Raw genomic sequence first — 16,325 nt, forward strand, 5'->3', positions numbered from 1 at the left:
ATATTCCTTCCCCTCTATACATGGGCATTCCTCCACCTCGAACCATGGACGTTTCTATGGCAGGTTTCCCCTCTCACCTGGTGTTGTGTACTACATACAGCCCTATGAAAACTAAGATGTTCCTGTTTTCCGATGTGAGCCTTAATTAATTGAATACCAGACTTCCCATGTTATGGAGGGTTAAGCATTTCTGCAGTTTCCCCCTCACTGCTGACATTATCAAGAGCAGCTGAGGTTTGAAAGATCCTGTTTTAATGCCCGAAAAGTCATGTCTTGCGACGGTCTTGCAAGGAAGTCATCTTCATAATATCCAATACCTAGAGGAAAAACATATTGCTGAGGATTTACACCATTTCAGGAAGCCCACGAGAGCCTTTGTTTCTCCTTTTGGTGGTTCTTTATAAAAACAGCACTGTCAGGTTGAGGGGGGTGTTGCATTTTAAGGTTGTGGAAACTGTTGAGTTTCTACTCAACAATACAAGCCCAACTTCTAATGTAAATTAAGTGTTTTTATATCTTCACACTTTAAATTTCCCCCAGCAGACTTGAGAACTCAAAGGCAGCCACAGCGTCTGGGCAAGAAGAGGGAAGGGACAGGTACAGGGCATATTTCTCGTCAGTTTTACTTGCCACAGCCTGTGACCAGGAAAGGAAGACGCCAGAATCCTTAGTAATGGAGAGCAGGAAGGAGTCCCACTTTCATCTGGAGCAGGTGTAGGTTCCCAATATTTTTGTTGAAATAACCAGTACATGAAGCAATTGAGTATTGCTACACCACGTAGCTGGAGTGATGGAGAGGTGATACCTAATAAAGCATAAAACTTGCTTGCAGAATGTTCACTTTTTATGATTTTTAAAGTAAATTGGGGTTGGGAGAGTGAGTTTACATCAGATCAGTCCTCTGCATCATTGCTGAAATTACAGTTAGATTTACTGCAGGGTCAAACCATGACCTAACAGCTCTGCTTTTACTGTTAAATGTGAGTAAAATTTAAAAATAAATGAAAAAAAAAAGTAAATTTAATGTCAAAGCAATTTTGTGGTTTTAATGCACCAAAATATTTGTCACTGGGAAGAGTTGTCTTGCTCCTGACCCATGACAAATGGATGTTTTATGTAGGCAGTGCTCCAACCCCTACAAATTCCAGTGACTGGAGAAACTGTACCCCCAAACAGAGACCCTGTGGCTGAGCGTGTGGGCACTCCTTTATATTCAACAGGCACCTTTGAAACTGGCAAAAAATCCATTCCATTGCCAAAGGTGGATAATTCAGGGAGCAGGTGATGGGCACACAATTGATCCAGTTTCTCATGGGAAGCCTTGAGCCCACCATTGGTAAGGCAGCCATGAGTGTGAGTGCTGGCAATCAGCACAGCAGCAGGACAGCCCTGAGCCTCACCTCGAAGGGAAGCGGAGCTGAGGGCACTGCCACGGGCTGCTCATGCATGAAAGTGAATCCTGCCTTTTCTCCCCACCTTTTCTGAATACCAGGGGAGGTCAGAGCAGGATAAAAGTGGCTTTGTTTAGACATCAGTAACCTGAGCAGCAAAATATTAGGGAATATTGAGCAAAAGGAGGTGGAGCGTGTTCTGTTTGGACGGAGGGATAAGATGATGGTTTATGCTCCTGGAACAGCCTTCTGACGTCTGACACATCATTTTGTTTGTCTCTTTCTCCCTCAACAGAATACATTTACTTGATTAACCTTACCAAAGGTCTTGAAAATCATCAAATGGCAAAGCAACAGAGGAATAAAACATTCTTCTTCAGGTCTGTGGGTGAGCTCCAACTCCTGAGGCAGACATTTGCCAGTTTGCAGGGAGATGAGCACCCGTGAGGAGCAGAGACAGCAGCTGGATCCTGCTGATTCACACCTTCCTTAGCAGTAAAAACTTGGAGCTGAGGTCCAGGGCACACAGCTGAGGAAAAGTCTCTCCCTCGGTGTGATTTGGTGGATTTATTTGCAAATGCCCTCACAGAGTCGATCAGGTACAGAATAAGCTCTGATTTTTCAAAACCACTTAATGGATTTCAGTATCCACTTGACATTAATAACAATTAATGACCTGTGCACACACATCTCCTTAACAGCTTTGACAAAACTAGGAGCAGTGTAGCAGCATATTTCAAAAAGCTTGCAGGGGAAAATATATTTGCATAGAGAACTTTGCAGTATAGGGAAAAATCCAAAATCTACAGGAAAATCATGGTGTAATTCCTACTTAAGTGTTTTCAGTTTGCTACTGTGTGTATAGCAAAAGAGAATTGTAACACTTCTCCATGGTAAGTTTAATGTCGTTTCCTTCAATGAGTGTAAATAAATTTGCTTTAAATTCCCCAGGGTTTTAAAAACTGCTTATTAGGTATGCAGTGATAGATGAAAAAATTGTTGGCTTATTTTTTTTTCTAAAAAGATATTAAAATAACTTATTCTCCATATAGCTAAGTAATAATCCAAATGCAGTGAGGTGAGGAAATCTGAATCTCTTGGGAGCTTCTAAACCTGAGCAAAAAAAATTAAAAATACCAGACCTACCAAACTCAGATGTTTGTGTACTGCAAGTAGAGGCAGAGCCAGGAGCTGAGCAGGGAGCTGAAGCCAGCTGGGCGGTGTAAATGCAGCAATTCTGATTTTCTCCAGCTACCTGGGCTTAAATCTGGGCTGCTGTTTACTTTTTAGATTGACTTTGTCTTTCTGTAGCTTCTGGCAGAAAGTTACACACAAAGTCTGTGACAAATGCAGGATGTGTGAACTTCTGCTTCTGAATTCACTTAATCCCAAAGGATTTCTCTGCTGTTTACTGACACCTAGTTAGGTGCTGTAAATCCAGTTGTACCTAAAAAATTCAGGCTACAGAAGATGAAGTAGTAAAGCAGAGTATGGCAATTTATACAACCCCAACATGGAGGTGCTTGCTCATGTCACCAGAGTGCTTTGTCACTGCACCTGAGCACGGTTCAGGCCAGAACTAACCAAAGTCAAGTGGGAAAAAGCGAGGTTTTATTTTTCCTTCTGGTTGACAAAATTGTCCCAGGCCATCCAAGAATATCCGAGGACCATTTTGTCCTTTCTCTCTGGAAAACTTACCTTTGCAGATATTAATTTAAGAAAACTTGTCTCCTGGTGAAAGAACTTTATTTCTATTCTGAAAAAGCCAACTCTGCCAGGTTTTAAGCACAGAAGTTCGTTGATTTTATTAAAACCCTGAGGCAGGAAAGCTCATCTAAAATAGTCAAATGGAAATTAAAAGCTCCATAGGTAGGACAGAATAAAATCTAGACTGGAAAAGTTACCCCATCTTGATTAACTCCTTACCATGCTTACCAGATTAATTTATTTTTGGTCAGCATTAGTTTTATTTAATTTTAAAGTAATTTGCTTCTAGGATCATAACATTGGTCAAAAACCAGCTTTTAGTAGTGTGAGAAAAACACTGTTTGAGTCTTTTCTCATGGCAAAACTTAAAAAATTAAATTTATATTATGTCCTAATCTCAGCCTTTCTCCCAAATGCAGCCATGCCCAAACGATTTGCTCTGCATTCACACTGGTGCAGCTGAGTAATGTGTGTCCTGGCACAGCCTGATCACTTCCCTCCTGTCACCTAAACCAAGCAGAAATCCCAATCAGAGCCCCAGAATGTGGAATTTTTCAATCAGTGCCGCGCTCAGCGCTCAGAGGAGCCCGGCTGTCCGTGCTGGACACTCACTGAGGATCGGGTACATGAGCAGCACTTTCCTCCTGTAGATGTCTGGGGGGAACTTGGCGTAGTACACCTTGGCTCGCTGGGTCTCCTCGTCGCTCTGGATCAGGATTTTCCCGATGCGGATGGAGCGGCAGCAGTCCCGCAGGCCCTGCTCCATCGCCTCCCCTGCAGGGCCAGCACAGACACAGCAGCAGATGGTGACACTGGGAAAGGGCTCGGGGCAAGGGGCTGCAGGGACAGGACAGTCCCAAAGAAACAGTCCCCAAAATTAGAGTCCGAAAGGGACGGTCCCAAAAGAACAGTCCCAAAGGAACAGTCCCCAAAATTAGAGTCCAAAAGGGACAGTCCCAAAGAAACAGTCCCCAAAGAGACAGTCCCAAAGAAACAGTCCCAAAGGGACAGTCTCCAAAAGGTCAGTCCCCAAATGGACAGTCCCAGAGGGACAGCCCCCCGTGCTGGTGGACAGTTCTGAGCATTAAAACACCTGAAGCCCTTCCCCTTTTTCCCCTGTTTCCAGCAAACCGAGTCTCCTCGGTGTTCCCGAGCCCTGGGTTTGGTGCTCCCAGCTGTGCTGAGCTCTCCCAGGACAGAGCTGGAAAGGTCAGAAGGGGCGGGTGGGGTTTGGGGACATCCCGGTGACAGAGGGTGGGGCAGAGTGTGGGGCCAGAGCTGGCTTTGCCAGCACAGATCCAAAGGTTTGCCCAGCACTGGGCACTGACAGGGACTCTGCCCCCACCGAGCGTGGCTGGGGTGGGGCCCTGGCTCTGGGCACAAGAGGGAAACAGGGGAAGGCACTTGGCCCCTCACAGGGAACAGCTGCCAGGGAAGGGGCCACAGGAGATCTGTGCCAGCCATTTGTCTCCTTAAAGGTTAATGGGAGATATTCCTGGACATTCTCTTATCAAGGATACCTAAGAAAAAAATAACAAATAATAAGCTGATAAATAATTTCAAGGAGATACTGTAGCATTATGAAAAGGAGGCTTTGTCCTGTTAACCAGGTATTTTCCTTAATGTCATAGTTTACAGTAGTAGAGCTGTTAGAAGAAACCTTCAGCCAGAGACCAGATCTTGTCTTTCACTGTACTTTGATTGAGAAAGAGGAACAATGTGTCAATATGACAAATATTAATTGGATTGAAAACTAACTGATAGGTCTCTAAGTGTAATTCTAAGTAGAGCACTGAACAGGCAGAGCTCCCTTCCTGCCCGATCTTGACCCTGCACCACTTAACGTGTGATCGCTGACCTGTGAGAAAATGCCAAATCATTACTGGTGATCTGCAGCTGCACAGAAGTTGGGGCAGGTCGCCAATACCAAACCTAATCTGGATCACTTAATGAGCTCAGTTTAAATAAACAACATGTTTTTCGTGCCACCAGATGTAAAGTTGTTAGCCTAAGAATAGAGCAGCAGCTGGACTAAGGGGTGGGTGACAAAGTCATGGAAAGCAGTGACTCAGAAGAGGAATTATCAGCTGAAGATGAGCTCCTAATGAGATGCTCTGCCAAGAGGAGCTAATGCTTCCAAGGAACCACAAAGCAAGGCACCAAGGAAGACAAGAGGGGTTTTATTACCTCTGTGTGGGCTCCAGGAAGTCTTCTTGAGGGCTGGAAAACGCACCTGGGTAAGACAACACCCAAGGAACACAGTTTACTAAGAGATAAAAGGTGAAGGGACATTTTAAATGCAGTCTCTGAGAAGGCACATGACAGATTTAACCCTAAAGGGTGGTGAGGCCCTGGCACTGCCTGAGAGGCTGTGCTGCTCCATCACTGGAATTGTTCAGGGCCAGGTTGGATGGGGCTTGAAGCAGCCTGGGGTGGTTCAAGGTGTCCCTGCCTTGGCAGGGGGTGGAATGGGGATGATCTTTAAGGTCCATTCCAACCCAAATCATTCTTCATGATTTATCTGGCAGAGTGGTTTTTGGCAGCTGGACATCAGTACAGGTTGCTGTGCATTTTTAGGACTGGGGAAAGCTGTCCACTGGAACAATCCACATACAGTTTGCCTACCGTGGCAGAGTGCCTGTCACTGAAGAATCACTGGAAATACTTAATGAGATCATTTTTTTTCCAAAGGAAACATTCTGGTTTGAAGAAGCAGTAATTCAGAGGAATCCAGCGGCCTTCATTAGGCAGGAATTGGGAGCAGGTTATGAGAACAGCTCCTGCTAGATTTGTTCTGGATAAATACAGAAACCCTGTGGCTGCAGGCAGGGGTGAAGGGAGGGGTGAACCAGGCAGCACAACCTGCACACTGCCTTGGCTGTGCTGCCTGTGTGCTCCCAGAGAGGTGAAAAGGCTATTTTTACCTAATCTATCTCCCCTTCCCATATTCAACACTTTTTTTTGCATTATTAATATTATCAGTGGGAATCCTGGCTGCCCTCAGCAGCACCAACCACGGGGCAATCAGCATTTGTGAACAGCGACCAAAATGTGCCTCAGACAATTCATTGTGAAGCCTTTTGCTTTAACTCTGGCCTGTAAGAGCACCATCAGCCACTGGGAAACTTAAACTCATTACAGAGAGAGAATGCAATCAAACAGCATCAGCTTTATTGCAGTCCCTTGGCATTTGGAAAGTGTTGGGTGCCCACTGGGTCTTGTTTAGGGGAAGCAAAGACTCTGGGCAGGCTTTATTGCTTCATTCATTTGTCTGGAGAAACCAGAATAGAGTTAAAGTCCTTTAAGTGAAAAATTCGGGAAAGAAAAACACAGAATGGGGCTGGAGGAAGAGAAAGATTTCCAAGATTTTTTTCTTATTCAGTGTTGATGGTCACTTTCTTACTTACATCCAGAACTTACATACAGAAAATTACTTACATACAGAAAATTCTGATGGTCACTTACCCATCCTTATCTTGGGGCATGATTTCTGATGTCTCATGTGCAGTCTGAGAGTGTGTCAGTGACTGGGTACTGGTGCCTGGTTAATCCCAGGGATAGCAGGGGGGACCCGGAGTGCCTTCTGCCTCTTCTCTTTGGCAGCTGTTTCAACAGCAAATGCTAATTCCTCTCTCAATGTTTTGCTCTTTCTGGGAATTTAAAAATAACTTGCCTAATGAAGCAGTGCTGAGCAGCTCATATGTCCAGACAGATAGGAGTGAAATGCTTCAGTTCAGAAAGCAACGTCGTCCGTGGTGGCAGTGCCTTTGAACAAGTCCCCCAAGGCCCTTTTTCAAATAATCCCAGGACTGGCTGAAATTAATGGTGGAAGAAATTCAGAGAAAGGGGGGAGAATCACGTCAAAGAGGCTGGGACTTGGGAAGACATTTCTGGGTGAGCTGTAATCAGGCCCATCCTAAGACATCCCTTTAGCAGTGCCATTTAATTACTCCTTTATGAACAAGGTTTGATGTATGTGTGCTGTAGCAGGGACATCCAGAACATGAAAGAAAAACATGGCACTTACTGAAGGCTTTTCAAAGATCAGTGGAGCTCCTTGTCCCTTGTTAGAGCAACAAGAAGCTGAGCAGAGTGACAAAATTGTCTGTCCAAGGGCAGCCACCAAAGCATGAGCAGAGACAATTACAGGCTATGGCAATTTTCAGCTTCTCCCTCAAAAACACCTTGTTTTGTTACACACCTTTGATTTTCTATCTTCTGCACCTCGAGATCACCATCCTCATTTAAGTTTACCCTGCAATGAGCTCATCTGCCTCAACAGGACAGGACACATGAGAACCATGAAGGGTGAACATCCAACAGGAGCTGGAGGAATGGTTACAGAGGGAGCTGAGCATGATATGCTGGGAGGCAAAATTGCTGTGGAAAAGCAGGCATGGGGGCCAGGGAGATACCTGGCTTCTTCCTTTGGGCCAAGACCGGAGTCAGAAAGTCTCTCCCTGCCCACTTGGAGCAGCCGTAGATTCTTGCATTGATTTGCTACATTATTGCTTTCTTGACCTAAAATTAAATAATTTGCTGTTAGAATCTGAAATGTAGAGAAATCTCAGAACTTCGGGCTCGTAAGCTAAAGCTTAAAATTAAACATAGTATTTGATCTGAGACCTTGGAAAAAGCTTCCAAACTTAGGTACTAGAAGTGAGAATGTGGATTTATAGTTTAAAGCAGAGTCATGTTAAGCTAAGTAGAAAAAAAGTTTAGAGTCTTAGAGTACAGTACGTAGGTTGGCTAAGAGTTTACACTGTAGCATGAGTCCATAAGACAAAATATTTAAGGATTAGGTTAAAAACATAAATGTCCTTGTTAGCAGTGTTAATTAGTTAACAAATCCTTAAAAGGTCTTGTAATTAGAGGTCTTGTGACCTTTTGAACCATGCAGTAAAAATGTGAGCCAACCTCACCCTTCCTACCTATGTAGAAGATAAGAAAAACAAATAACATTATCTAAAAAAACTCAGAAGTCCCGTCTCTAACCGATTCGGAATTCCTTCACAATTCCCCACAGTTTGCAGCACCACAAGACTTATCAGAGTATAAATGCTAGTCTTTCTAATATTTCAGTGATAAACCCCTATTTTTTCTGCAGCTAGATGAATGAACATTACATTCTTCAAATCAACTCTTATTTTTCTTTAACTGCTTCTGATGCCTTTAGCACTGTTGAGGGACAGGATCTGCTCTCCATCCTTGGAGGCTGCTGGGGGAACTCAGCAATGTTCTCATCTCCACAGGAGGAGGTAATTGATCCTAAAAAACTGGTGGTTTTATTTGGGGCAGAAAGGATGAGGAAAATATCCATCAGAAGAGTTTTCCACACAGAGATTCACGGTACAACCCTATATTAACCCTACAAAGACTACAAGATCTGTATCATATACAGCATGTCCATATGTTTTCATTGAATTGCTCTTAGAGTGCAATTCATCTTTCCCTCGAGTCCTGCATCAAATATGACATGCTGCAAAAAGATGAAACGAAGCCAAACCACAGGGATCATGTGTTACTTTGCTCTGTGCTCATGCCAGGGAAATAAAGGACTTCCACCACTGGGATTCAACTGCTAAAACCCAGGAGCTTCTGTCCCTCTGTACAGAATAATGAATTTCAGCACCATCCTTTAACCAAGAATGTGGCCTCTGTGATGTCCAGGGCAGTTCAGGCAATGGCACATTTCTGTGTTGGAATCATGACCTAATTCATAACTGTAGCCCTAAAATTAAACTGGTGATTGCTCCCAGCTTGGCCACCCAGCCACTGTTCTCCTTAAGCAACACAAGTCTCCATCTCAGCATGTTCCCTGTAGGATTGCAGACTTCACACACTTGGCAATAATTGAGAGATCTGCACCTTTCTGTTCTCAAATCCCAGCCCTAATGTCAAACAGCCTTGGCCAGAGCTGTGCAGTGACTGTCTCACTCACACCAGGAGCTGCATGGAGCTCTTGGATTCAGTAAGAAGAGTGACTTTTCAGCTCCTGGTTCCCATCATCTTGGTATCATAACCCCAGCAGAGACTGGAAGCATCACAGAGGGGTCCTGCCAGGCACCCACCTTGGAACAGAGCCAGGGCAGAGCAGGTGCCTCAAGCACGGATCCAGACCATGTCTTCAAGGGACTTGGGGTGATGCTAAATCCCTCTGGGCACTGCTGGACAGGTTTCCCTCACTGAACACTACACCAGGGGCTCATTGCAGCAAGAAAGATCCTAAATAGTCTCCACAGCCCATGCCAGTATTTTGCAGTGCTATCTGATGGGAGATGAAGGAAGGATACATTCCTTAAAAATAATCCTCCTGGTGGTAAATGATGTGATTAAGCAGGCTGCCTAATTCTCCCCCTCAGTATTAAACTGCCCTGTTTATTCCTGGCTGCAACTCTGCCCCTGTCCCTGCCCTGGCCTGTGTCCCCTCCTCTGCTGCAGCGGGAGCTGGTGTCACATAGCCCTGTTTTAGCAGCTGCCTGCTGTAAAAATGTGCCCTTATCTCTCAGACTGCAGTTTAGGCTCAGTCTCTTTATTTCCCTTCATGTAATCATCAGACATTTCTGCGTTTTGTCGTGATAAATACCAGACTGTTGAATCTCTGGGGCTGCCAAGAAATGCATCTCAACATAGCACAAATAAAGCTGCTATTTTTTTTTTCATTCCTTCCTTTAGTTTAACATTTATTCCTGCTATTGTTATCCTTAGAAGGATAAAGAGGGCTGCATCTCACTAGCCAGTTGCTCCAAATACATTAGATTAAAGATTAAATAACACGATTACCGAAGGCTATGAAGACTATATTAATATATTATATTGAGATAGTCAAGCAAAGATGTGATAATGTGCTATTCATTATACAGGTGCGCCAGTGCTCACTACAGGATAAAATTAGATTGACTCATCTGCAGGTCATGTACCTTCTACAGCTCAGAACTGGCAGAGCTTTGCTTCTCTCTGCGCTGAGACAGGAGTATGTCAGTCCCAGCCCTGCCTTGCACACAGAGGTGTCTGTGCTCACACCACACTGCCCAGCGCAAGCCACGAAGGATCCTGGTCACCACAGCCTTGGCATCACAGCTGAGGACATTTTTCCCATTCCCACTCTTTAAATGCCACAGATTTCTCTTTCCCCTGCCCTATGAGAAGAGGTGTGATGTGCACTGAGGTCCTGATGCTGGGCGCCTCCCTGAAGTGCTGATACTGGGAGGCAAACTGGGCTCACACAAACAGTCACTGCCAGGCTGAACAGGCACTGTGGCTCTGTGTTCCCTGTTTTCCTTGATATCCGCATCCCAGCTTCCAGCCACCCTCTTGAGGCATGTCTGCCACACACCTGAGCTGTAAGATGCCTCTTGCTCCTGAGAGCGTTAAGTACTTTTCTCTCAGCGAGTGGATTTGCTGTCTGGAACTGCCTTTATCGCCACTCACCCCCATTGTTATTTCCATTAAAAGGTTGGAAGCCTAATACTGCATAATCATGTAGTCTGAGATCTCAAAATGAAATCTGAGGGTAAAGAAAAAAGAGGTGCAGGTATAGGCAAGAAGCAGAAACGTCTCTTGTGCTTCTCATGGAAAACAAAGAGATACAAGATGTAAAATTCCACAGAAACTCACCTGTGTTTGTTAAAGGGATCAGTGAGTGCCTGCACTGTCATTTGGCTGCCTGGGTTATCTCCCTGGGCGACTCATCTGCAGGAAATGCTCTCAGATGGATGCCCTGTAGGTGTGTCAGCTGGCTGGTCTCTCTGGATAACAACCACTTCCCCTTCTGCATTTTAAGATGGCTCAATATATAAATTTTAAAAGAAAAATCCAGTTAGGAGCTGTGAAACCTTGTGGTATGACACAAAAAGATAAAACCATTCCGATGTAGCACTGTCAAGAAAATGAACTCCATCCCACTCAAAACCAGCACAGTATCCCAGTCCTGGAATGGGGAAGGCTCTTCACTGACAGCAAATGCTACTGGAGAAACAGAAACCCCAGAAACCCAGTCACATGTTTTGCATTCAACTTGTCAGAACTTGACATTTTTGGAATATTTTTTTCCCTTCTCAATTAGATGAAATTTGTCACAGAGTTCAAAAGTTATGGAAATGGTCCAAAAGACAGGCTGGTGATGCAATTGTAGAAACTCTTTTCTTAGCAAATCAACTTAAATCCCCTAATGACTGGAGAAATGATGCCACAGCCCATTAGTTGGTGGCCACTTACATTCCAAGGTCGATGTCACTGATGAGAGGGAGACGATGGCTGAATCCTTCCTTTCTCATAATTAAAGCTCATGAGCTGCAGACTCATTTCTAAGGTGCTCCTTTCTATTGATCTGTAATGCCACTTTAGAGATTCTAACTAATAATATTAGATTTTCATCAACTCAGATTTGGTCGTGGATGCTGCTTTCAGCTGAAAGAATTGAGTTAACTGCCTCTTGCCTTTTTCCTATTTATATTTTAACTGCATTGTGTGAGAATAATGTAACACCTTCATTCAGACAGAATTAGTCACTGACTTTATGTCGAAATCTTCAGCTTGTAGTAATCTCACCCACATTCAGCCAAGCAGGTAAGCACATACTGAAGTCTACAATTAAAATCCTTAATTAAATCCTTAAATTAAGCACATACTTAAATGCTTTGCTAAAGAGGGATATAATCTCCAATATGCTCAAGATAAAGTGTATGTTTAAGTGCTTTATTGAACCAGTACTTTTGCTGCTACACAAAGTACATTTGCCAAGCAAAAGCTACTCCTATAGGTGTAATTCCATAAAAACTGGGGGATGGGGGAGGCTGTGGGCATTTATCAACATAAACCACACGGCACCTCTCCTGACAGCTCACACCTGGAGTGTTGGGAAGTGTAAGAAACCTCTGGGATGGGATGTTGCCGGTGGATCAGCTGTGCAGGAGCTGAACTGTGCTGGGGTCCACATGGCTGAGATTTTGGGCAGGTTTGGGCTCTGTGTTGACTTCAAGGAAGTTAAATATATTTCTGTGTTTGAAATATTTTTAAGATAAGCACTTATGAATATCCCAGACAAAGAAGTTCCCATTTTTTCCCCTGCTGACGTCCTTGCATGAAGAGACACAAATTCATCTTCAATTTAAGTCATTACCTGACGCCTTCTAGAGGCCTCCAGCCTGCCAGAGTGTTCCAAACTATCCTGTGGAATTTTGCCTGCAAAATTCTTTTGCTACTTTGGGAGGTGGTGAAGGCCACTAATCAACCCCAGAGACACTGTGGAAATGCTGGTGTCACCCAGGGCAGGTATGTCCCCATCCAAACTCTCCCCAGAGGCAGCTGCTCCCACTGGCAGGACAGAGAAGCTGGTGATATTAAATTACATCTCAATTAAAATCCCACTCTGCCTTCACTCACAAGGAGAAGCCACTGGGCCTTGCACAGACATGGATGATGGTTCATCTAGAAGTTACAAGTGTTTTAATTATATGTGCTTTTATATAATATAAATACAGTGGAGAAACACAACCCCATTTAACATGTCCTTTCTGTAGCATTGCTCTGGTGGATGAAGGCTCTGGTGGACCAGCCAGCTGATACAGTGGGGTTGTGTCAGCACTTGAGAAAGCACGAGATTGAACAGGGTCCCCAAAATTAGTTTTTGAGCAACTTAACCCTGATTACGGAGAAAATATGCAATAATAGCTCAGAGAAACAGCAGCCTTCCTGTTTGTTCCAAGCCCAAATCAACCTGGCCTTGAACACTTCCAGGGATGGGGCAGCCACAGCTTCTCTGGGCAAACGAGTGCCAGGGCCTCGCCACCCTCAGTATAAAAAATTTCTTCCCTACATTTAGTCTGAGTCTACCTTTTTTCATTTAAAACCATGCCCCAGCCCCCCTGCTGAAAAGTTTCTCCCCAAGACTTGCACTAATGAGCTGGAAATATTTTCAGCCCGTGGATCCCAGGATTGATTCCACATAGGACACACCTGATGGTTTTGGTGGCCGTGGGCCTGGCCCAGCCCTCTGTGTGTTTTGTTTATTGGAGAGCTTCTAATGCTGGATGAAGCTCAGCCCCTCTCAAAGCTGAGCTGCTGATGGGCTTCCCTGGATCATGGCCCCACTCCAGCCCTTCCCTGCCCTGGGCTCCTGGCACCAGGATCCACACGGCCACTGGAGCACTGAAATCCCTCCTGGGTCCCGTTTTACTCATCTGAAACCCCTCTGTGAGCACAGGCAGCTTGTAGAGCTAGCAGCCCTGCTTTTGGGGATTATTTCCCAGCCCCCTGCCAAGGGATCCAGTTGCAGAACACAGTGTTCATGTCCTGCTTTCTGCTGGCAGGGCTGGGAATGACCCAGCCTGAATTAATGCACCGCTCCTTCATTACTCCTAGCAAGTGCTAATAAAAGGAGTTGTCGTTTTTAAGAAATTTTATTCCTTTTCCACAAGAAATTGAAGACAGTGACATTTCAGTGCACACAGCTGCTCCTTCCCAGGAAAAGGTCAGTGTGGGTGTGCTGGGACAGTACCGGGACAGGGACCCCGCCCAGGGACAGCGGGCTGGGAAGAGGCTCCTCTCCCTTCGGGAAAGCCCAGCCCCAGCTCTGCACCCGCGGAAGGCAAAGCCTGAACTCTGTGTAGCCTTGCTGAAGTTTCCATTTCTCAGTTAAAGCAGCCCCATTTTACAGCAGAAGTGATCCAATCCTTTTTCCCCACCCACAGCCGCACCTCCCTCCCTGATGTGCTTCCCACTAACGAGCATCAGCCCAATTAGGAGTGCCATGGGAGGGGGCAGCCAGACACATCCTCATCTATTGCAGCGATTAGGTTAAAGAAACGATTCCTAATATTCAATAAATGGCAGTTTTAATTTCTTCTTCATACATGATCTTAAAATGAGATTTTAAATTTTTTTATTTATTCCATAAACAATATAACAAAACTCAGCAAGTTAACAATATGACGTTTTCACCATACAGAGTCAGTCACAAATATTTAAAACTTTTGCAACAAGAACAACAAAACCCAAAATATTACAAGAATAATTTACAAGAGGATCTATAAAACAGCAAAGCGCTCACAAATTTTCCAGTTTCCTTTACACAATATCACTACACTCTTTCACAACATTTCTTTTTATTACAAAATTCCCAACAAAAGTTTAATTTTTTTCTTTGTATTTTGGTTTTTAAAACCAGAAACTCTTAAGTATACATCCTTTTATTAACACCCGAAGGTGCAAAAAAAGGGAAACCTCACACATACAAACACTTCACAGCACTTTTCTAAGAAAAATATACACTTACAAAATATTTTACAAATTGGCACACTTAAAAATATACAAGATTTTGTAGGCGTCTTAGAGTGATCCTTAAGAATTATACTTCAATTGACTCTACAGAATATTTATAAAGCTTATTCTAAAAGAAAAAAGGCAAATCATTTCCAAACATGTTAAAATTGCAGTGTAAAATGTGGAACAGAAATGGATATGTTACATTCATAAAAAGGGCCATTTAATAGTTCTTAAATGCTCAAGGGGGGGAATAAAAGTTTTCTTTAGCACCATAAAACAGGAGCAACTTCCTAACGAGGTGCCTCTAGTTCTATGGAAGGGAACTCAAGGAGCAGTACATTCACATCTCTGGAGGCAGCAGTTGAAGCGCCCGGCCGGCGCCGGGGCAGCGGAACAGAGCAGCTCCTTGGATTTCTACCCTGCTTCCCACTGGGAGTAAGAGACAAAAGGAGTTTCACTGGTACCTTGTTTTGTGTGTGTGTGGTTTAGTCTAGGTTTAAGTCTTCCCTTTGTGCTTTAGAAATGGACGTCTGTCTGTCTGTCTGTCTAGCTAGCGAAGGGTAGTGAAAAGACTGATTTTATTTCTCGTTTCCTTTTGCACCAAGTGTTTAAAGGCTCAGTAAACGTGTCTGGCAACCCAAGCGTCCTGCGAGATGGAGGGAATCCTCCTGCTTCAGATCCCAATTCCCTTAGATGGCTGTTACTCCACTGTCATTAGTGTCACTTGTTTACCTGAGAAACAGATTTGAAAAGCCTTGCTTCTACCACAGACATTGTACTTGGTTTATTTTTTTTCTTTTTTTTTTCTTTTTTTTTTTTGCATTATTTCACATGCTGAAGAGATAAAGAGGCACATTCTCCAATAGATGTCAGTAGTTTGAACCATGCAACCTCCACTGGACACCCTGGGAGCTGCACAGGCAAAGTCCAACACACTGAGTTGAGAAAGTAAAGACCGAGGGCCTGATCCTGCACCAACCCAAGTCCTCTTCCCACTTACACTGACTTCAGGGGAGTTTCTCTTGGGACTTGACATCACTGGCTGGGAAAGCACTTGGGGCACAGGAGCCCCCAGGAGTGAGCTCCCACCTAAGTGCTTTGCTAGATCGGGAGCTTAGAGAAAGAACATGGTCCAGCAGCTAAAGGATGACAATGCTTAAAACATCTTTATTTTGGTTCCTGGCTTGTTTGGCCCATAATGCTGAAAAAATTAACAGCGATCCTGATTTTTTGAAAGAGCAAACGGTGCAGCAATGGTTTCTCCAAGCAATCACCAGCCAGCCTTGGCTTCTCCTCTCCAAGCTGACCCAGCCTCAGAAGGACAGCACAGCATGGCAAGGACAGTCCTGTGGCTGCCCCTGCCCTCCTCTTGCTCCTCTTCCTCCTCCTCCCAAAATGCCTGGCTACCTCTGGTTCACAAGTCATTATTTTCAAGATATTTTTTAAAAACATCCAACCTCCCGTGCTCAAAAAAAAAAAAAAAAAAAAAGAAAGAAAAAAAGAAAATAAAAGCAACCTGTTAAGATGTATTTTGTAATAAAAACCCAAAAGGTTTTTATTGGATCCCCATCACTGATATTTTTCTATTTACAAAACCTCTAAATGCAGTCGATGGCTGTGGGCTGGGTTGGCTCCTGCTGCAGGATTCCTTTCTGTAGGACACCTCTCCTATTCCTGTGCCATGGGAGACCCATGCTCCTATGGCAGAGCGGTGAGTACCACCTTGCCCTGTGGAATTCTCCTCTCAGATGGATTTTACGACCTTTGGAAGTGCCTGATCCCTGCTTTTTAATGCCAGTGCCAATTCTAGGTCACCCAGACCATGGTGACACCATGGCTCAGCACTGCTGGCACCGTCCTCACATCCTGCCCCTGAGTAGGAGTGAAAAGAGATGAAGCAGAAAAGACATTTTAAGCGATGCTGCAGAATAAACATCTTTTGTGTGGCTTGGCTTCATCGCT

General features: G+C 44.3%; 1 protein-coding gene across 3 annotated transcripts; it reads right to left on the reverse strand.

The window, feature by feature from the left end:
• Positions 1–2: 2 nt before the first annotated feature.
• LOC121362777 (uracil phosphoribosyltransferase homolog) lies at positions 3–6,667 on the reverse strand. 3 transcript variants are annotated; one of them, XM_041484576.1, is made up of 4 exons: positions 6,574–6,667; positions 5,286–5,331; positions 3,711–3,872; positions 3–317 (listed from the first exon to the last, which is right to left on the reverse strand). In XM_041484576.1, the coding sequence occupies exons 1-4, from the start codon at positions 6,598–6,600 to the stop codon at positions 220–222; spliced, it is 333 nt and encodes a 110-aa protein (XP_041340510.1). In that variant the 5' UTR covers positions 6,601–6,667; the 3' UTR covers positions 3–219. The 3 variants fall into 3 exon arrangements, with proteins under 3 accessions (XP_041340510.1, XP_041340512.1, XP_041340511.1); XM_041484578.1 differs by having other exon boundaries at positions 8–317; positions 6,564–6,659; XM_041484577.1 differs by lacking the exon at positions 3–317 and adding an exon at positions 3,391–3,605 and having other exon boundaries at positions 6,574–6,665.
• Between the last annotated feature and the right edge of the window lie 9,658 nt (positions 6,668–16,325).

The sequence above is a fragment of the Pyrgilauda ruficollis genome, unplaced genomic scaffold, assembly GCF_017590135.1.
Source record: "Pyrgilauda ruficollis isolate IOZ18807 unplaced genomic scaffold, ASM1759013v1 scaffold67, whole genome shotgun sequence".
Lineage (NCBI taxonomy): Eukaryota > Metazoa > Chordata > Aves > Passeriformes > Passeridae > Pyrgilauda > Pyrgilauda ruficollis.

Coding starts and splice junctions, on each gene's coding strand:
- LOC121362777 (XM_041484576.1), bottom strand. CDS start 6,600: ATGAGACATCAGAAATCATGCCCCAAG. Junction 5,332..6,573: donor ATCAGAAATCATGCCCCAAG/ATAAGGATGGGT, acceptor TGTCTTACCCAG/GTGCGTTTTCCAGCCCTCAA. Junction 318..3,710: donor GCTCATGTACCCGATCCTCA/GTGAGTGTCCAG, acceptor TTTTTCCTCTAG/GTATTGGATATTATGAAGAT.